This window comes from Doryrhamphus excisus, linkage group LG22 (assembly GCF_037039965.1).
Source record: "Doryrhamphus excisus strain RoL-2023G ecotype Guam linkage group LG22, RoL_Dexc_Guam_v1.1, whole genome shotgun sequence".
Lineage (NCBI taxonomy): Eukaryota > Metazoa > Chordata > Actinopteri > Syngnathiformes > Syngnathidae > Doryrhamphus > Doryrhamphus excisus.
Window position 1 is genome coordinate 7,159,462 of NC_136378.1, and position 22,527 is coordinate 7,181,988.

General features: G+C 37.8%; 1 protein-coding gene across 1 annotated transcript; it reads left to right on the forward strand.

Annotated features, from left to right (window-relative positions):
• On the forward strand, nucleotides 1–21,972 carry LOC131110592 (BTB/POZ domain-containing protein KCTD16-like). Its single transcript, XM_058063834.2, has 2 exons — nucleotides 1–1,278; nucleotides 20,740–21,972. Exons 1-2 carry the CDS (start codon nucleotides 471–473, stop codon nucleotides 21,189–21,191), a joined length of 1,260 nt encoding a protein of 419 aa, XP_057919817.2. The 5' UTR covers nucleotides 1–470; the 3' UTR covers nucleotides 21,192–21,972.
• The last annotated feature ends 555 nt before the right edge of the window (nucleotides 21,973–22,527 follow it).

Genomic DNA, 22,527 nt, shown 5'->3' on the forward strand with positions numbered 1-22,527 from the left:
ATGATCTTAAACGTCTGCTGGCCGCACTCAGCACTTTGGAGGGATGTGGGTGCGCGCCGGAGTCCCACTTGCATCCACTTCTCCGTGCATCTCCTATAATACAACAGGAACAGCTTCCATCATCCAAAAAGAGAAGAAGGTTGAATTTTACGCACTGATTTTTGAACCGTGAGTAAGAAAGTGGATTTTTTTTCTCTTCTACTTTGTCGTTGGTGAAGACCGGATTACGTTGCTCTCATGCCATCGCAGTGGATGCGTGTAACACGATGAGGTTATGATCATCGATCGTGTTCACAAAGGATGCGCCGTGGCCGTGCACATTTACGCACGGGGTTAAAGGATTTACACGGGAGATCCACATTGTGATTGCTTTACCGGTATGTGTTTGCACCCCACGCTTTGAATGAACTTGCGGGGACGCTGACGCCCATCGAGGACTCGCATTGCTAAGCAAGATTCAAGTGGAGAAAATGAGCGAAAACTGCAAAACGCAGCCCGCCAAAGAGCCCGGATCGGTGCAGAGTCCTACATCCGATGTTTTGGAGCTGAACGTGGGCGGACAGGTGTACTACACACGGCATTCCACCTTGACAGCGTTCCCGAATTCCCTTCTCGGGAAGTTGTTCTCCAACAAGAAGGGCTCCTCGAATGACCTGTCCCGGGACTTTAGAGGACGTTATTTCATCGACAGGGATGGTTTTTTGTTTCGGTACGTATTGGATTACCTAAGGGACAAGCAGGTTGTCCTCCCGGACCACTTCCCCGAGAGAGGGAGGTTGAAACGAGAGGCGGAGTACTTCCAGCTGCCAGATTTGGCCAAACTTTTATCATCCGAGGAGTCCAAACTCATTCTAGACGACTACAGCGATTTGGATGATGGGTCCATGGGCAGCGATCACAGGTTTTATCCCTCCTACTCTCCGGACAGGAGGTACGGATACATCACCGTGGCTCTAAAGGGCCCCACTGGAGGCAAAGAAAGCGACTCCGACTCCAAGGCTAGGAAGTTGCCCAGGATCTTCATCAGCAGCAGGATCGGCTTGGCCAAGGAGGTGTTCGGGGACGCGCTCAACGAGAACAGGGACGCGGACAGACCTCCTGACAGGTACACGTGCAGGTTTTACCTCAAGTTCAAGCACCTGGAGAGAGCCTTTGACATGCTGTCAGAGAGTGGATTTCACATCGTGGCCTGCAACTCCTCCCTGACGTCCTCCTCGTCCACTGGGCATTACGTGGACGACAGGCTCTGGTCCAATTATGCACAGTACATCTTCTACCGTGAGTCAAGTCCACACACACACACACACACACACACACACACACACACACACACACACACACACACACACACACACACACACACACACACACTTGTCATGAGTGCTTTGGAATGGAATCCTCACAAGTATTTTTTATACTTATAAGCCTTCAGTTTCTTGTACCTCAGAGCTTAAAGATGTGTACTATATTTATACTAGATAAGAGAATGGCTGAAACACTAACAGTATAGTTAGAATAAACTTTGGTTTTTGCTTTTTTTCATTTTGCAACTTCTTCTAATATTATGACTTTATTCCAATTATATTTTATATATTTATATATTAATATTATTTCATTCATTCATTCATGAATGAATGAATGAATGAATTAATATTATTTATTTTATTTTATTTTATCACGTTTTTCCCAAACTTATATTCCAAAAAATTACAACTTTATTTAGTTTATGTCATAATATTGACTTAAATAATATTCATATTAATATGTATTATTATTTTATTAATACTTAACATTTAAATTCTCCACTACTAAAATGACATTATTTTTCTTCTAATATTATAGGTTTTCAATATTATATTAAGAATTAAGAATATTATTAGAGTTAAGAATATTAGTTTTATTAGTACATTCTCATAAAATGGCATCTGTTTTTTGTTAGAACATATCTTTTTCTCTTAATATATCGACTTTATTCTTGTAAAATCACAGTTGTTTTTCCATTGTTGAGTTTTTTAAGTATTTCAACAGAATTTCCCATATTATAACATTTTCCCCAACTTCATGTTCCCAAAAATACAACATTATTTGTTGTTTTATTTTATATCATATTACAACCTTACACTACTAAAATGATGTTATTTTCCCTTATAATATTCATATGTTATTTTTGTAAAATTACAACTTCTTCAATGCAAAACAATATTTTTTTTAATATGTCATTTTTCGCTGTAAAGCAGCAAAACTGACGTTTGTGACATGTATTTTCTCACAGGCGATTTTGTACTGTCAAACGTTTGCAGCATTTCCTGAAATGCTGGCTTTTCAACTATCAAAGAGCAGCATTTCTTTTGCAAACGCTATTGATCGACTATTCCTTTGCCAGCCAAACATCTCAGTGAGTGCTGAGTATCGAAGATCTCGTGACAGCACTAGAGGATAGTAAAACAATACTTCTCCAAGTTTTACTTATATATTGTTGTCCCTTGAGAAAATATAGTGTACTCATTTTATAAATCTCCTGTACTGCCTGACATTGGACCGAGAAAGTGCACTTGATGAAGTGGCCCAGGGCTGCAAGTAGAAAGCAAAACATTTACTCATATCACCAGGAGGAAACACTGTGGTTTCTCTTCTATTTCCCCTACAGTGCTTGACTTAAACTTGAGTTTTGGGACCAAGAAAGTAGTCAAACTTGCCCACAGGCCACAGTTGGGTTGAGTCACACTGCTGCTGCACTTTCACTACACGTGTGTCATGCGTAAACATGACTGTGCCTGCCCGGGACTATGAATTATATAGCACTAGCAGGCAGGAAAAAAATGAATTTGTTCATGTGGGCAAGTGGTTAGCACGCAGGCCTCACATGACCCACAGACCCCGAGTTCAATTCCACCCTCGGGCATCTTTGTGTGGAGTTTGCATGTTCTCCCCGTGCATACGTGGGTTTTCTGCGGGTACTCCGTTTTTTTCCCACATTCCAAAAACATGCTAGGTTAATTAGCGACTCCAAATTGTCCATAGGTAGTATGAATGTGAGTGTGAATGGTTGTTTGTCTATATGTGCCCTGTGATTGGCTGGCCACCAGTCCAGGGTGTACCCCGCCTCTCGCCTGAAGACAGCTGGGATAGGCTCCAGCACCCCCTGCGACCCTCTTGAGGAAAAGCGGTAGAAAATGAATGAATGAATGATTGTGCAATAACAAAATTAGGCTGCACGGTGTTTGTGTGGTTAGCGTGCATACCTCACACCGAGGAGACCTGGGTTCAATTCCACTCTCGGGCATCTCTGTGTGGAGTTTGCATGTTCTCCACGTGCACGTGGGTTTTCTCCGGGTACTCCGGTTTCCAAAAACATGCTAGGTTAATTATCGACTCCAAATTGTCCATAGGTATGAATGTGAGTGTGAATGGTTGTTTGTCTATATGTGCCCTGTGATTGGCTGGCCACCAGTCCAGGGTGTACCCAGACTGGGATTGGCTCCAGCATGAAGATAAGCGGTATAGAAAATGGATGGATGGCTTTGTTTATATGCAAATGATCGCCACATAAAACTGTAATTTACCATTTTTCATCACGAGAGCATTTCGTCCGAAGACAGCTGGGATAGGCTCCAGCACCCCCGCCACCCTTGTTTAAGATAAGCGGCAGAAAATGAATGAATGAATGAATTTGTTGATGCTGCATTCTCTTGTATCAGCAGCGCTTTTTATTTGGTGTTCATTCATTAGCAAATGACAGAATTAGCTTCAGATATGGCTTATTTGCAGGGAACAGTTGAAGCATATGGCCAATTAAAAATCACTTTGTTCGTTGTTCTGAATGCTTCCCTTTGGAATTCAGCAAGAACAACCTAGTTTCAGGGTTCAGGTTGGAGGTACAGGGAAGAGAGAAAGTAAGCATCTATGAGTGTACTGTACCCGTACATGTGAAGCCCATTCCTCATGCATGAACTGGATGCCCTGGAAAGCTGGCATGGGATGGGGACGGGGGAGCTTTTTTACAGTTGCTCAAGGAAACGATGGAACATTCATTCATTTTCTACCGCTTTTCCTCACGAGGGTCGCGGGGGTGCTGGAGCCTATCCCAGCTGTCCTCGGGCGAGAGGCTCCAGACTGGTCGCCAGCCAATCACACATATAGACAAACAACCATTCACACTCACATTCATACCTATGGACAATTTGGAGTCGCCAATTAACCTAGCATGTTTTTGGAATGTGGGAGGAAACCGGAGTACCCGGAGAAAACCCATGCATGCATGCAAACTCCACACAGAGATGGACGAGGGTGGAATTGAACCCTGGTCTCCTCGCTGTGAGGTCTGTGCGCTAACCACACGACCACCATGAAACATTCATTCATTCATTCATTTTCTACCGCTTTTCCTCACGAGGGTCGCGGGGGAGCTGTATCCTATCCCAGCTGTCTTCGGGTGAGAGGCGGGGTACACCCTGGACTGGTCACCAGCCAATCACAGGGCACATATAGACAAACAACCATTCACACTCACATTCATACCTATGGACAATTTGGAGTCGCTAATTAACCTAGCATGTTTTTGGAATGTGGGAGGAAACCGGAGTATCCGGAGAAAACCCACGCATGCACGGGGACAACATGCAAACTCCACACAGAGATGGCCGAGGGTGGAATTGAACCCTGGTCTGCGCGCTAACCACTCAACCACCGTGCCGCACAATGTAACAGTAAGGGGAAAATAAAGAAAGAAAGGCAAAGCATTTCAAAGCAACACAGCAAGGCAAACAGATGGAGGCCAGAGCGTATGAGCAGGCGGGATGAGGGAGTAAAAGTTGCATGAGGCCTGGCCATGGGGGAGAGAGAAGTGAGGCAGAAAAAAAAAAGACAGAGGGAGCTGGGAGCAAAAATAGAATTGAAGTACATATCTGACAAGCAAAATTCATCGAGTCTGGGAGGAGTGGCGAGCGGGAGCATCCCATCCGGGCGATGGTGGGATGCGTGACACCGAATCCACAAACAGATCTTGTGGTGGAGAAGAGAGCAGCAGAAGAGCCTTGCATCCACTTTCTAATACTGTAACCTGATTCCAAATGTGGGACAGTGGCTGACCTAGGGCGGGCGGTCCTAAACCAAGAATGCATCTACTGACGGACTAAGTGGATCTTTCTGTAGAGGGCATCAAAAGAATGGGCTTATTGTTACAGCCTTTTTTTTTTTAGTTAGAGCATCATTGGTGTAGCAAGGATTTGGGCTTTCAAATCGACTCTGTAAAGCAGGGGTCTCAAACTCAATTTAGGGTCTGGGTGAGGCTGGGCCGCATCAGGTAAAAAAAAATATATATATAAAAATAAAAAAATAAAAATATGATACAAATATTAATAAATATTAATTATATTAAATATTAATAAATATATATAGAATATAATAGTGTTCAATGCTTCTGCTATACCCTCCACTTTGGTTCTTTGCAAAAGCTCTGATAAAATATTAAATTATAATAAATTATTATAAATAATTATAAATTAAGTTTTATTTATTATCAAATAAATGTTTAATGTTCATTTTTATTTTTCGACACAAAATAAGATGGAAAAATAAATAAGCAAATCAAAAAAAACAAATGAAACAAGTGAAACAAATGAACAAATTAATTTTAATTTATTATTCAATTATTAAATAAATGTTTAATGTTAATTTTTATTTTTCGACACAAAATAAGATGGAAAAATAAATAAGCAAATCAAAAAACAAATGAAACAAGTGAAACAAATTTTTTATTTATTTATTATTAAATTATTAAATAAATGTTTAATGTTAATTTTGTTTTTCAACACAAAATAAGATGGAAAAATAAATAAGCAAATCAAAAAACAAATGAAACAAATTAATTTTTATTCACTATTAAATTATTAAATAAATGTTTAATGTTAATTTTTAATTTTTGACACAAAATAAGATGGAAAAATAAATAAGCAAATCAAAAAACAAATAAGGCCTGGCCATGGGGGAGAGAGAAGTGAGGCAGTAATAAAATACTTGTTTAGGAGGCACTGTTTCATCACTTTTTGGTGTTTTCCTTCAGAAGTTGTTGAAGAATTAGACCATGTTGGCAGGGACGCCATGATAAATGTTTTCGGAGTCAAACTATCGCTGATTGATTGATCGCGTACAAGAAAAACGCGGACTGTGGACTACGGGCCGCGGTCTAAATAAACAATTCTGATTGGTCCATTTCAAGATTTGCAAGGATTGGTTTGCAAATTACCACCAGAATTACCAGTCCGTGTTTTACCAACACCCAACAAGAACCGCTTTAAAAAAAACTCTTGGCAGTATGGCATGCCAAAGTACACTTGTCCGACGGGAATATCACTGATTGGATTTACTTGCCCCAATTTTGTTTCAACTTGCCCCGGGCCATCGGTACATCGTTATTGTCGAGCCCTGACCTGAGAAATATTACTGTATAAACCCCTATATAAGACACATCCGTTATTCCTAAATTATATTTCTCAGCTATTTTTCTCAGCCACTTGACAGTGATGACTGTCACTGTAATCTATTTGTGATGTCAGTGATGTCTAATGTCTCATTTGCATAACTGGCTATGACGCATGTGGCAGCAATTTTTAAGCATGCTGTGTGTGACACAAAGTGAACAAAAAACATGACAAGCAAGAACAAATATGTCACTAGCAAGATGGAGTGTATATTGTCTATATCAGGGGTCCCAAACACGCGGCCCGTGTTTGAGGCACTAGTTTGAGGCCCCCGCCTTGATATGAAAGTTTAATGTTAGTGCGGCCACATTTGATTAATGTTCATGTTAAAGGTTAAATAACTGTTAATAGTTATCCTCCCTATCCGTGTGGAAGTGGTAAGTTTTTGGCTATTTAAGTTTAAAGGAAATAACCCTTTAGGTCGCTAGCTCTCTAGTTTGCGAGTTAGCATGTGTCTCAAGACCCTGCAGTTGCGCAATATGTTGTAAATAAAAAAAGTATAAATGTGACTATAGTCGTGTTTTGTCATGTCTACAGGGCTCTAATAATGCTTTGTTCATTTTAATCTGAAAAAAAATAATTTGTCTACCCACCAACTATATGTGGTTTCTTAAGTTTTTATTATTTGCCGTTTCATTATTATTATTATATTTATTTATTACTGATTGATTGATTTTCTTTATTCTTGATTTGTTTATTTATTTTTCATCTTATTTTGTGTAGAAAAATAAAAATTAAGATATTTGAGAACAGTGGAATGTTTTATCAGAGCTTTTATTGTAGAAATTCGGAACCAAAGCTAAGTTTATTCATTTTTCTGTTTTTAATAAATGCGTTTTTTGTTTTTTTTTGGGAAAACCTGATGCGGCCCAGCCTCACCCAGACCCTAGCTCCAGTGACCCCCAAGTAAATTGAGTTTGAGACCCCTGCTCTATATACTGTATATACTCTTGTCTACGATGAGTGGTGTCAATGGGGCATGTGCAGTAAAACGTAAACATCAACATCACGTGATACCGACTTCCCCGAGTTTAGATCAAAATCAAACTTTCCACAGCAGTCCAGTGCCGATTGCTCGCCTCCATTTTTAAAACCGAAGAACGTCTCGAGCTGCGTGTTACGTCATATCTGAGTATGCGCTGAAAGAACGCACCCGGCATAAATTTTAACAGGAAAAGATACAATTCAATCTGACTAATATTTTATAATTAAACTCGGGACATGTTTTATATAGATACAGTGAAGAAAATAAGTATTTGAACACCCTGCTATTTTGCTATTTCTCCCACTTAGAAATCATGGAGGGGTCTGAAATTTTCATCGTAGGTGCATGTCCACTGTGAGAGAGATAAACTAAAAAGAAAAATCCAGAAATCACAATGCATGATTTTTTAACAATTTATTTGTGTGATACAGCTGCTAATAAGTATTTGAACACCTGAGAAAATGAATGTTAATATTTGGTACAGTAGCCTTTGTTTGCTATTACAGAGGTCAAACGTTTCCTGTAGTTTTTCACCAGGTTTGCACACACTGCAGGAGGGATCTTGGCCCACTCCTCCACACAGATCTTCTCTAGATCAGTCAGGTTTCTGGGCTGTCGCTGAGAAACACGGAGTTTGAGCTCCCTCCAAAGATTTTCGATTGGGTTCAGGTCTGGAGACTGGCTGGGCCATGCTAGAACCTTGATATGCTTCTTACGGAGCCACTCCTTGGTTTTCCTGGCTGTGTGCTTCGGGTCGTTGTCGTGTTGGAAGACCCAGCCACGACCCATCTTCAATGCTCTGACAGAGGGAAGGAGGTTGTTCCCCAAAATCTCACAATACACGGCCCCAGTCATCCTCTCTTTAATGCAGTGCACTCGTCCTGTCCCATGTGCAGAAAAACACCCCCAAAGCATGATGCTACCACCCCCATGCTTCACAGTAGGGATGGTGTTCTTCGGATTGTACTCTTCATTCTTCTTCCTCCAAACACGCTTATTGGAATTATGACCAAAAAGTTCTATTTTGGTCTCATCTGACCATAAAGCTTTCTCCCATGACTCCTCTGTATCATCCAAATGGTCATATGCTATCCATTTTCTAATAATAGCTCCAACAGTGGACCTTTTTTCACCAAGCTGCTTGGTAATTGCTCCGTAGCCCTTTCCAGCCTTGTGGAGGTGTACAATTTTGTCTCTGGTGTCTTTGGACAGCTCTTTGGTCTTCGCCATGTTACAAGTTAAAGTCTTACTGATTGTATGGGGTGGACAGGTGTCTTTATGCAGCTAACGACCTCAAACAGGTGCATCTGATTCAGGATGATACATGGAGTGCAGGTGGACTTCTAATGGGCAGACTAACAGGTCTTTCAGGGTCAGAATTCTAGATGATACACAGGTGTTCAAATACTTATTTGCAGCTGTATCACACAAATAAATTGTTAAAAAATCATGCATTGTGATTTCTGGATTTTTCTTTTTAGTTTATCTCTCTCACAGTGGACATGCACCTACGATGAAAATTTCAGACCCCTCCATGATTTCTAAGTGGGAGAAATAGCAAAATAGCAGGGTCTTCAAATACTTATTTTCTTCACTGTATATATTTTATTTTTAATAAAAACTGTGGTGAGCGAGTGGTTAGCGCGCAGACCTCACTAGGCTAGGAGACCAGGGTTCAATTCCACCCTTGGCCATCTCTGTGTGGAGTTTGCATGTTCTCCCCGTGCATGCGTGGGTTTTCTCCGGGTACTCCGGTTTCCTCCCACATTCCAAAAACATGCTAGGTTAATTGGCGACTCCAAATTGTCCATAGGTATGAATGTGAGTGTGAATGGTTGTTTGTCTATATGTGCCCTGTGATTGGCTGGCGACCAGTCCAGGGTGTACCCCGCCTCTCGCCCGAAGACAGCTGGGATAGGCTCCAGCACCCCTTCGTGAGGAAAAGCGGTAGAAAATGAATGAATGAATGGACTTATATAAAAAGTATTACAAGTATAAAGTAGACTATTATTATTTATTATTTATTATTTATTATTTATTATTTATTATTTATTATTTATTATTTATTATTTATTATTTATTATTTATTATTTATTATTTATTATTTATTATTTATTATTTATTATTTATTATTTATTATTTATTATCATAAGTAAGAATGGAGGCTATATCAACAGAAGAAGAAAAACAACACAAAGAAGAAGGCACCCTGACAACTTTCAGTTTGAGCAAGTACAAGATACCTCAATCGGATTGGGAAAAGGAATATTCCATCCCTGTGAATCCGATTATATGTTCATTCACATTGGCACTTTTCTTTCGGAATGAGGTGTATTCTTTCTGTTTGCGCAAATAAATCGAATGCAGTTAGAATATTTGGGTCCATGTATATCAGGGGTCTCAAACCCACGGCCTGTTGTTTAATTTGTTTTTTGATTTATTTTTCCATCTTATTTTGTGTTGAAAAATAAAAATTAACATTAAACATTTATTACATAATTTAATAATAAATAACAATTTATTTGTTCATTTGTTTCATTTGTTTCATTTGTTTTTTGATTAGCTTATTTATTTTTCCATCTTATTTTGTGTCAAAAATAAAAAATTACATTAAACATTTATTTAATAATTTAATAATAAATAAAAAATTATTTATAATAATTTATAATAATTTAATATTTGATCAGAGCTTTTGCAAAGAACCAAAGCACTGACAAAGTGGAGGGTATAGCAGAAGCATTGAAGACTATTTTATTATATATATATATATTCATTAATATTTAATATAATTAATATTTATTATTATTTTTATTATATATATATATATATATATTTTATATCTATATATGTATATATATATTTTGCTTGTGTACTTCTGTCTTGTCACCAGTGAAACGGATGTTCTGCATCCCGTATCACTGCGTAGTGGCTTGTGTCAGGTGTGCAGTAACAACCTGAAAGTAGATGTAAATTAAACGATAAAGTAGGAAGGTAGAAGCTCTGTATTAAGTAGGACCAGCTGTGTAAATCCAGCCTAATAATGCTCCTCTGGTAGCAGCATCTTGACAGCATCCAGTGGGATTGTGGATAAGGTTATTCATCACAAAAAGTAGGTCATTCTGCACTATAAGAACATCGGTGGTGCTGATATTATTCCTGTTTGGGCTAACAATTCCAAACTCCCAGCTGGCATTTGGGGACAGTTGTCTTATCGCTAATTATCTCTGAGGAAAATGGACAGTGTTGGCTAATTAAAAAGCAATCTGGGATCCCAAAATATTTCCGTCTTCAGCGGCCCCGCAGAGATGACTGGGAATCTCGTTTGAATGCTGGTTAATCAAAGTTAAATAAGATGTGTAGCATCTCACTTGTTTGTTTGTGCGATGACATGGCATCAGTAATAAATAAATAAATATAATAATAATAATAATAAATGGCAAATAATAAAAACTTAAGAAACCACATATAGTTGGTGGGTAGACAAATTGTTTTTTTTCTGATTAAAATTAACAAAGCATTATTAGAGCCCTGTAGACATGACAAAACACGACTATAGTCACATTTATACTTTTTTTATTTACAACATATTGCGCAACTGCAGGGTCTTGAGACACATGCTAACTCGCAAACTAGAGAGTTAGCAACCTAAACGGTAGCCTCCAAGTTATTTCCTTTAAACTTAAATAGACAAAAACTTACCACTTCCACATGGATAGGGAGGATAACTATTAACAGTTATTTAACCTTTAACATGAACATTAATCAGACGTAATAATTTTTTCTGGGTACATGATACCATACAGCATCCATATCAAACTTGCGCGGGCCGCACTAACATTAACCTTTCATATCAAGGCGGGGGCCTCAAACTAGTGTCCTGCGGGCCATATTTGGCCCGCGGGCCGCATGTTTGAGATCCCTGGGCTACAAAGTGGCGTGGAGAGAGCGCAGCATCGTCATCCGCTGCCAGGCTGTAATGAAGGCGGAGATTGGGCTGAGGAAGGGAGCCTGTTTGGAGTCAGAATGGATTGGCGATGCCTACAAGAGATGGATGGCGCCATCCATGAATAACTCATCTGCTTCTGATGGAGCACCTGTGCAGAGAAATGGTCAGAAGTAAGTCACGGCTGTGTGACGCTGCCATTTTGCCCTACATCAGCTCAAGTAGACACACCGGCTCACCTTGGCAGTAAATAGTTTATATTGAAAATGTGCAGACTCGACGGAAAAACGTACACATTTGAATCAATCATTGAAAGCTGATCTTTTCAATGTCACAGAATTATGCATCACATGACTGATGATCCTCTAAAATGTGACCCTCGACTTTAAGACTGACTTCAAGAAAGCCATTGGCTTCCATTTAAATGTACTTAAATCACTCCACACTCTTTATTGCTCTCTGGTTCTACCATATCTTACTTATTGTGTGGAAATATGGGCTAATAACTATAAAAGCAATCTTCACTCAAACTAAATGTACTGCAAAAAAGGCCAGTAAGGTTAATCCATAATGCCGCCTACAGAGAACATACTAACTCCTTATTTCTAAAATCACAAATACTTCAACTTGCTGATATAGTTCATCTTCAAACTATGGCAGTGACGTCTTTTGGAGTTTTTTTTTTTATGTTAAAGCAGATTTCTCATTGCTCATCAGGATAACAAGATAAAGAATTCACTTTTCTTTAAATTATTTTCAAAGACTTCTGAGTCCCATTTATTCATTTTTTTATGAACTGGAAAACACATGCGTTCTTACCTTTTCCTCTATGGAAGGATGGCTGTGACAAGCACCTTCAGGATGCAGTGGTATCGCAAGTGCTTCCCATATGACATTTCTGTACAGTGTTCCCTCATTTATCGAGGGGATAGGTTCCCAAATGTTCCCAAAATAGCCTGTAATAAGTGAAATTATTATTATAATTATAAATTATAAAAAATATATACAAATATTTTATAAGAAAATTATTTAAAAAATCTGCAAAGTAACCAACTTTTTAGTTTACAATAATTATATGTCTTAAAGGGGAATTGCGCTTTTTTAAAAATAATTATGCCCATCATTCACAATCCTTATGTGAAACATGAACACATATTTATTTCGCTTTTCTGTGCATTATAACACATCAGAACTAGTTAATATGAGCTAGCTAAAATGCAAGTAATTGCGACACAGCTACTTAGCTTAAACCTTAACATTAAAAACTTTCAAAATAACAGTGTTCCATTTCCATAACCGACCTGTATATTAACCGAGCGACAGCAATACTCTACTCCATAGTAACGCTACCTAACGGTGCTCAAAAAACACAAAATAAGTATTACATGTTATCATCTATGTACTTGTTCATGCATGATCACAGCATGTATGTATATAAAACCATAAAACATTGTTACAGGGCTTTGTAGTCGAAATAGGTGACGTGCATCGTTAGCTAACTCATATTAACTTGTTTTCTGGCGTTATAATGCACAGAAAAGTGAAATAAATATGTGTTCACATTTGACATTGTAATTGTTCAATTGTAAATTGTAAATTGAAAATTTCTTTTTCAGGCTGTAAACCCCCCTCACAATACACTTCAGACACATTTCTCAGGCAGGTATTAACATTCGCTCATATTCCATTCTTGTTAAAACTCTTTCAAAAATTAACATTATTATTTATTATTTATTATTTATTATTTATTATTTATTATTTATTATTTATTATTTATTATTTATTATTTATTATTTATTATTTATTATTTATTATTTATTATTTATTATTTATTATTTATTATTTATTATTTATTATTTATTATTTATTATTTATTATTTATTATTTATTATTTAAATGTCTCAAAGTTCAAATTTTGTTAGAATTTTAATGATCCATCAACTATGTTGGACACAAGAAACTCACACATATTCATGCCTTGTCCTGCTGCCATTTGGCTGTGGCATTTTTGTATACTTGTTTAACTTAAATGATTGTTTCTGCCATCATCATACAGTAACAGACACTTACAACAGAGCACTGATACATTGCTCTAATACAGGATGCAGAACACAATGCACATTGATACGTTGTTTTTAAAAAAATGCACTTTAAAAAATCAGAGAATCCGCAAAAGGTGAACCACGATGTCGTGAGGGACCACTGTATGTATTTTATTGTCCGATTACCAAGAGTAATGATGTTACACTTACTTGAAAGACATTACACGGGCTGTAGAAAGATTTGCCTGAAAGCCCTGAAATTTGAACCTCAATATGATGAGGGATGACTCAGTGATAACTGATTTGACTGGCTGTTGAATGTTATTTACAAAACCTTGCCAAAGTGCTATCATTAGCTGACAAAGTCTAACTAGTAACATTAGTAACTAGTTTGTGTATTAAGTCGGCGTAGCTTACGTAGCAGGATGAGACTGGATATAACGCTTGCAGTACGTTCCATTGTTGGCACCCTCTCGGACAGGGGTCTCAAACTCACGGATTTGGCCCGCGGGACGCTAGTTTGAGGCCCCCGCCTTGATATGAAAGTTTAATTTGTTTAATTTGTTTTTTGATTTGCTTATTTATTTTTCCATCTTATTTTGTGTCGAAAAATAAAAATTAACATGAAACATTTATTTAATAATTTAATAATAAATAAAAAATAATTTATAATAATTTATAATAATTTATAATAATTTATAATAATTTATAATAATTTATAATAATTTATAATAATTTAATATTTTATCAAAGCTTTTGCAAAGAACCAAAGCACTGAAAAAGTGGAGGGTATAGCAGAAGCATTAAAGACTATTATATTATATATATATTTATTAATATATAATATTTAATATGATTAATATTTACTATTATTTATATATATATATATATTTGTTATATTTGTTTGAGACCCCTGCTCTAGGAAGAATCCCTTTAAGAATAGTTTTATGGTAATATGGCTGCCTTCAGTGTTCATGTTGGAGGGGGTATATCATTTGGGTTTCGACCACAAAGGAGTAAGAGATGGTTGTGGATTATAGGTCAAGTACTGATGACTCCTGTGCTTTCATATGTGGTACTGTCTGCGCTGGGATTGTTTAGGTCGCACTTTATATTGACAAATTCAAATGTATGCAAATATCACAAGACTCCATGTTGGCTGACAGTCAGTTAAAACTGCTGAAGAGATGCTTGGGCAGCAAATAGGACAGTCAAACGGATTTCTTTCTATTAGTTGGGTCACTTTACCAGACAAGCCGAATTTTTCCCCCCTCCGCTACAAGGGCACGCTGACCTAATTCCTAAGCTAACAAGCATGTAAACTACACTCCTCCCAAGGCTGTGAGAAGCTGAAATGTATTTGTGTTAATACAGGACAAGAGAATACAAGACGACTGGGAGCATTTGCAATTTACCTGCCAAATAAATGGTAATGGTAATGGTTTTATTTCATTTGAACATGCATCAGATTACAATTGAGTGCATCCCATAATCAGTTCACAGTTCCACATGTCCAAAAGGAGTAGGAAGAAGCAAAGCTTATTAAATCCTACCCCTCCATCTGGTACTTTTACAATCAGTAACTATCAGTAACAGTAATATAACAGTAACAGTAATATTTGTTCACTTCCTGCTTTCCTAATATATTTTTTAGGTTTTTTTATGTTTTATTTTATTAATTTTTATTTGTATTTATATTTTTTATATATATTTTTTTATTATTTAATTTATTTATTTATTTTCTATTATTTTATTTATTTATTGATTATTTTTTTAGGTGATTTGAGGTTACATTTGTTCACTTCCTGCTTTCCATAATACAGTTTAAGGTGTTTTTTTTAAAATAATGTACCTTGTACCTTGTTCGAATAAAGGTACCCCGAAGGCTCGTAGCCCATTCCAACAAACTAAAACTTTGACTAGTGTGTGTCCCAACAATCTTTGAGCATTGTTCAATATTGAGCAAAGCAAAATTTGTTCTCAATCAGAAATCACTCCACACTCTTTATTGCTCTCTGGTTCTACCATATCTTACTTATTGTGTGGAAATATGGGCTAATAACTATAAAAGCAATCTTCACTCGCTAAATGTACTGCAAAAAAAGGTCAGTAAGGATAATTCATAATGCCGCCTACAGAGAACATACTAACTCCTTATTTCACAAATACTTAAACTTGCTGATATAGTTCATCTTCAAACAGCTAAAATAATGCATAAGGCTAAAAACAACCTATTACCTAAAAATGTCATCCAATACTCCTCTACAAGAGAGGAGAAATATGATCTCAGGGAAGAACTACATTTGAAACACTTATATGCTAGGACTACGTTAAAAAGCCATAGCATTTCAGTATGTGGAATCAAACTATGGAATGGATTGAGTAAGGACCTCAAACAATGCACAACGATGAGCCAATTCAAGAAACAATACAAGCAGTTGACGTTTGCTAAATACAAGGATGAAGAGTCTTGAACCAGTCAGGATGTGCTATATATATCACTATATTGACACTTACTATGGTACCCATTATGTCATTGGATGGTCACATCACCTCGTAAAATAACCTCAAATCACCTAAAAAAAATCAATCAATAAATAACATAATAGAAAATAAATAAATAAATAATAATAATAATAAATAAATATATATATAATATAAATACAAATAAAATTAATAAAAAAAAACTTAAATTATATTAGGAAAGCAGGAAGTGAACAAATGTAACAGTTTCTGATAGTAAAAGTACCAGATGGAGGGGTAGGATTTAATAAGCTTTGCTTCTTCCTACTCCTTTTGGACATGTGGAACTGTGAACTGATTATGTGATGCATTCAATTGTAATCTGATGCATGTTCAAATGAAATAAAACCATTACCATTACTACCATTAACTCGCAACAAAAAAAACAGATATTTGTGAAAACTGAAAAATATCTACTCTATATAGAATCCGCCGAGCTGCAGCATCCACTGTCACCTTCTTTTTTTTTTCTTCCACCAACGTCATGTTTTGCATCTGAAGAGGCAGAATATTTAACCTTTCAGATCACCGAGCCAACCCCAGCACTCCTTTTCTAGTCAGGAACCGTATGGAAAAGTCGTGTTCGTTTTGAAGCAAGCAAACAAACCTAGTGACATTTACGTTTGTCAGTCGGCATCATGTCCTACTTTTCTGCCATTTAGAAGAAATACACGTCACTTTAATGAGCATCCATGCTGGTGAATTTGCATAGAATGAGCTTCTTCTTCTCCTCTGTCAGAAAGGAGCATTGACGCTCTCATTAAAGATGGAGCTTAAGTTAGATGGCCTCATCCCTGTCCACCATTGTTACTTATGAGAAGTGCGGAAGTCTGCCGTGAAGACCAGCTCCAGTCTTTTAATGTGCTGGTGGTAACAGGATCTCTTAAGAGAGGCTGTATGGATCTGAGAACCAAGACACGGAAATCAATGACTTCCCTGAAAAGATACCAAAGCGTACACGCCCACTTGGTTAAACGTACCCACACGTACAGGATACATTCGTTCATTCATTTTCTATCGCTTATCCTCACAAGGGTCACGGGGGTGCTGGAGCCTATCCCAGCTGCCTTCAGGTGAGAGGCGGTGGGGTACACCCTGTACTGGTGGCCAGCCAATCACAGGGCACATATAGACAAACAACCATTCACACTCACATTCATACCTATGGACAATTTGGAGTCGCTAATTAACCTAGCATGTTTTTGGAATGTGGGAGGAAACTGGAGTACCCGGAGAAAACCCACGCATGCACAGGGAGAACATACAAACTCCACACAGAGATGGCCGAGGGTGGAATTGAACTCAGGTCTCCTAACTGTGAGGTCTGCGCACTAACCACTCGACCGCCGTGCAGCCCCAGGTTATCTTTATCGTTTTCTGACTTTTAGGAGAAGGTTGGAGACTTTTTTGTTTTGTTTTGTTTTTTGTTTTCATTGTGGTGAGCATGTTGGCCACACAGTCAGGAGACCTGGGTTTGATTCCTCCGTTTGGGCATTACTGTGTGGAGTTTCCATGTTCTCCCTGTGCATGTGTGGATTTTATTTTGGTTTCCTCTCATATTTGACTCCAAATTGTCCATAGGTATGAATGTGAGTGTGAATGGTTGTTTGTCTATATGTGCCCTGTGATTGGCTGGCCACCAGTCCAGGGTGTACCCCGCCTCTCTACCGAAGTCAGCTGGGATAGGCTCCAGCATAACCCCGCGACCCTAAAGTGGCAAAAAAAAAAATGGATGGATGGATGTTTTGCAGAGTGTTTCTTCCTAGGGGTCCTTGAATGGACCACAGTTGTGTGCTTGGAGATGATGCTGCCACAAATAGACTTTTCTTTCATCTCATCATTGTTCTTAAACTATAGTAACTATAAAGTAGTTATCAGTAAGGATAATTCATAATGCCGCCTACAGAGAACATACTAACTCCTTATTTCTAAAATCACAAATACTTAAACTTCAATATATCACCTTGTAAAATAACCTCAAATCACCTAAAAAAAATAAATAAATCAATAAATAAATTAATTAAAAAAATAATAATTAATGTATATATACGTATATATACTATAAATACAAATAAAAATTAATAAAATAAAAAATAAATAAAACTTAGACAGTTTAAAACATACAGCTATGGATTCCTGTTTGGTATTTCACAGATAACTTGGATAAAAGTACTTCATGACCGTGGGAAAATGTCTGTGACCGGTTGAGAGACCCAATACGATAAAAAGCAAACCAAATCATGATATTTATACTGCAATTGCAATATTATAAGTATTATAAAATACCTACATGCAATGTCATCCATTATCCATCAATTTGTTGGTAAAAATGGATGATAATCAAACAACAGCAGCAATTATGTAACTTCAGTTGATTTCTAGTCTCTTTCATACAATTCATTCTTTTGCCCGGACAAAACATTTCATGCGGCTATTATTACGTTGGCGTGTTTCCTAAATGGACTTCCACCCACCACTCCTCCGGACTCAAGCCTCCATCCATTTAGAAACAATACCCACAATAACCCTCCTCTGGATGCCGGTCACTAAAGCGCCTGCATCCATTTGTGGAGTGCTGCTCGTCTGCAGGACTCGGCTGAATTCTTTTTTTTTTTTTTCTTCTTCCGCGGAGGGAAATTGGTGAGCTGATTGGCCTCTTTGCTCATGGATTAGCCATTAAAAAGCTGTTAGTGACTCTCTCACTATCGTCTCAATGCAATCATTGCATCGGGGGTAAGGTCATTATACAGTGAATGCAGAGAGGTTAAAATCCCCCCCCCCCCCGTGAACTCTGCTCAGAAGGCGCTAATGGACAAATTATTACTCCCTGTGTGATATCATTGCTATTGAGGTTGTATCGTCACACTGGGAAAAATCCATTAGTATTCCTCTTGTGTTAGCTTTCTGGTATCATGTCTTATGTTAACGGGTCGGTTTTTACCCATGTATTAAATCAGCTATAAAATACACTAAAAACAATAACCATCAAATTTGCTTCTCATGTCTTGGTTACCTTCTTAGGCTTCCTCATACATGAAAATATTGGTTTTAATACTTTTGGTGTGGGCATGTAGGCCTTTTTTGGTCACTATACCCCTCCATTTCTATTTCCAAAAATGGTCAAATGAACCTCAAAAGAATCATATTAATAAATTGAAGGTTCTTTTGTTACCTGGCTATTACTGAAGGCTATAGAATATAATGGAATGGCCTTTATTGTCATTATACAAGATGTACAACAAGATTGGAGAGCTTCTCCTTTCAGGGCAGTAGTCAAGTTAAAAAAAATAAAATAAAAAAATCAATAAATAATAATAATAACAATTCAATAATAATAATAATAATAATAATAATAATAATAATAATAATAATAATAATAATAATAATAATAATAATAATAATATAATTATAATTCATTTTATTTGTATAGCGCTTTTCAAAATACTCAAAGACACTTTACAGAAGAATGGAGTTGAATAAAAATGAGTAAACACAGTAAAAAAATATGTTAATATACAACATTCATTAGTTTATACGTTAAAACATGAGTTAAAGCGTGATTAATTGGTTCCAGACCTGACTGCGAAGTAAACAGAGTAGAAGAGGAAAAAGCAGAACAGGTCCAGATCTTGGTTCACTGTACTTCTTGCCATTCTTTCCATGATCCAAATTGTAAATGTGAAATCAGCCATCAGTCAAATGAGTGAATTCACCTCACATGTCTGGACCTTGTTTTTCTGCTGGTATACTGGAAAAGCGGTCAAAATGAGAATCCCCTGAAGCTTACATGATGAGAAGAGGAGCTGGTTGTCATTGTGTTGGCTAATTGTACACTTATGATTTCAGTTGTGGCTCAAAATATTGCTTTATAGTCATATTATTATAACCAGCTCCAAACCCACCCTAACAATACAGTGGTCATAATTTCAACCAGACCATTTTAAAATGTCGTAAAAAAAATTCTTTTTGGTTTTATTTTGTTGAAATACAGTTTCCTGACAAAGTCAAAAAAGCCTTGATGCAATAAACAAATGTTATGTGATTCTTTTTATGCATTAAAATGTAAAACCTCGTAATCACCTGTAATCACCTCATACTTCTGTACGAGGTGCATTATGATACAAAAAAAATGTAACAGTTACTGATTGTAAAAGTACCAGATGGAGGGGTAGGATTTAATAAGCTTTGCTTCTTCCTACTCCTTTTGGACATGTGGAACTGTGAACTGATTATGTGATGCATTCAATTGTAATCTGATGCATGTTCAAATTAAATAAAACCATTACCATTACCATTACCATTACCATTACCATTACCATTACCATGACAAAACGGGTCGGTGCCGACTCTAACACAAGAGGAGGGTTAAGAGGTGTTCGAGGCTGAAACTTGACATTTCTTGATGAGTTAGCATAGGGGTCGGCAACTTTTACCATCAAAAGTTCTTTGCGCTGCATTGTTTTGGTTTGAAATGGAAATATTTCCACGTCAAGGCTGTGGAATCAATCTTTTCACTCCTAATTTTTACTATGGTGCATTTGCACGAGGCTGCACCCTTCTGCTGTGTGTATGCTGTCGCAGCCCCGCCTTCCCCCATAGAGGCAAATACACTACTATATATGACTGACAAGAAGAATCATGCAGTTGTTTTATGGACCAAAAACGCACAGCGTACAAGCTCTTCAAGACACATGGCAATATTTTGAGACGGGCAAAATTATGAAATGAATTTTAATTTATCTTTAAATTTGTTTGTGTGTCACGTAGGTGGGCCTTCACGGTGGTCTTCCTCACACTGCGACTGCTGCTGTAAAAGCCACAAAAGCGAACGGGAGGGCGAAAGCGGCACTTCCTTCAACGAGCTCTCCACTTCCTGCTCCGAGACCCAATCAGAGGCCAGCTCCCCGCAGGGGACCGTCATCCGCGGCCCCGTGAGTCGACGCCCCAACATCCAGTCCCTGGATCGACCCATGCACAAGGCACCCGCTCACATGCTGCAGCAGGCGGAGATGCGACGTAAAACGGACATGCTCCGCGTCAGGACCTTCGGAGTCCGCGAACGTGAGGCCGCCAAGAGGAAAGCTAACAAGGAGAAGATGACTCCTGAGCAGGAGCTGCAGAAATGCATCCAGGACTTCCATCGTATTAGGATTCCCGACCGTTTTCCGGAGAGGAAATACATGTGGCAGTCGGAGCTTTTGAGAAAATATCGTCTCTAATTAAGGAACGGTATCACGTCACTATCGGATAATCGATAATTTGCACCCACAAGGGCACATATTGTACTAAAATACACAACAAGGTGGACCGGATTCCGCCATGTGCATCCCCACCGCGCACAAACAACCGATTATGTCTACGAGGTGAAATGGATCCCTCCCTGTTGACATTTTAACGTATCTCTTGACCTCTCCAGAGAGTCCCAATGGAAACGGTGCATCACAAAGCATCGTTCATAGCGATCACTATTTTTAGCGGGTTTCTGCAGGGTCGCGCACACAGTTAAGTACGAGGCAATGTGAGTCATTGATTTGTAATGTGTACCACCGTGTATGATACGCGCACGTGTAAAAATCAGGTTACTCCTGTTGGGGCTTACGTCAACAACCTCTGTCCACTTTGGAGGCGGGCTGCAGCAACAACGCGACCTCAGGGGGCGACATCACGTCAAGCTATTATCTTCTTTACGTGGGGCTCGTCCGGTTCTAAGTTGAAGACATCACTTCATACTCCACGGATGACACACAAACTCGTTGTAGGCTTCGACAATGGCACTGCATGTCATTTCACCATTATCATAATTATGCAATATCACAAAAGAGGGTGTGATGGGACGGGGAAAGCACTGCCTGGATCTGTATTGCCATTGTGAAACCTTTCGTCTCATGTCATTGTGTGTTGGATTGATGATGTTGTGTACGTAGAGTATGTAATGCAAGTGGCTGTTGGATCCTGGATTGTAAGTGTGCATACAAGCAAATAAAAGGCAAAAAATGGGAATGGTTTTATTTCATTTGAACATGCATCAGATTACAATTGAGTGCATCCCATAATCATAATGTCCAAAAGGAGTAGGAAGAAGCAAAGCTTATTAAATTGCTACCACTTCAGCTGGTACTTTAACAATCAGTAACTGTTACATTTGTTCACTTCCTGCTTTCCATAATACAGTTTAAGGTTGTTTTCTTTTAACCCTTAGATGCATAAGTGGGTCAAAAATGACCTGGTCAGGTTGTTTTCTAGAAATATCTTGGTAATGAAAATTTTTCATGATTTCATATTTCAGGTATTCCAGGTATTACATAATGCCATTCACATTTTTAACTTACCTTTTATAAATTTTAAGAAATTTTAGTTTTTGTGTTACTACCCCAACCTTCCATAAGTGGGTCAAAAATGACCCGGTCAGGTTGTTTTCTTGAAATATCTTCGTAATGAAAATTTTTCATCATTTCATATTCCAGGTATTCCAAAAAAAACATGTTTTTTATATAATGCCATTCACATTTTTAACTTACCTTTTGTAGATTTTAAGAAATTTTAGTTTTTGTGTTA

Bases quoted from the DNA above. Each gene is read 5' to 3' on its own strand.
- LOC131110592 (XM_058063834.2), top strand. From the start codon at position 471: ATGAGCGAAAACTGCAAAACGCAGCCCGCCAAAGAGCCCGGATCGGTG. The intron at 1,279-20,739 runs GTGAGTCAAGTC...TGTGTCACGTAG, and splicing joins TGCACAGTACATCTTCTACC to GTGGGCCTTCACGGTGGTCT.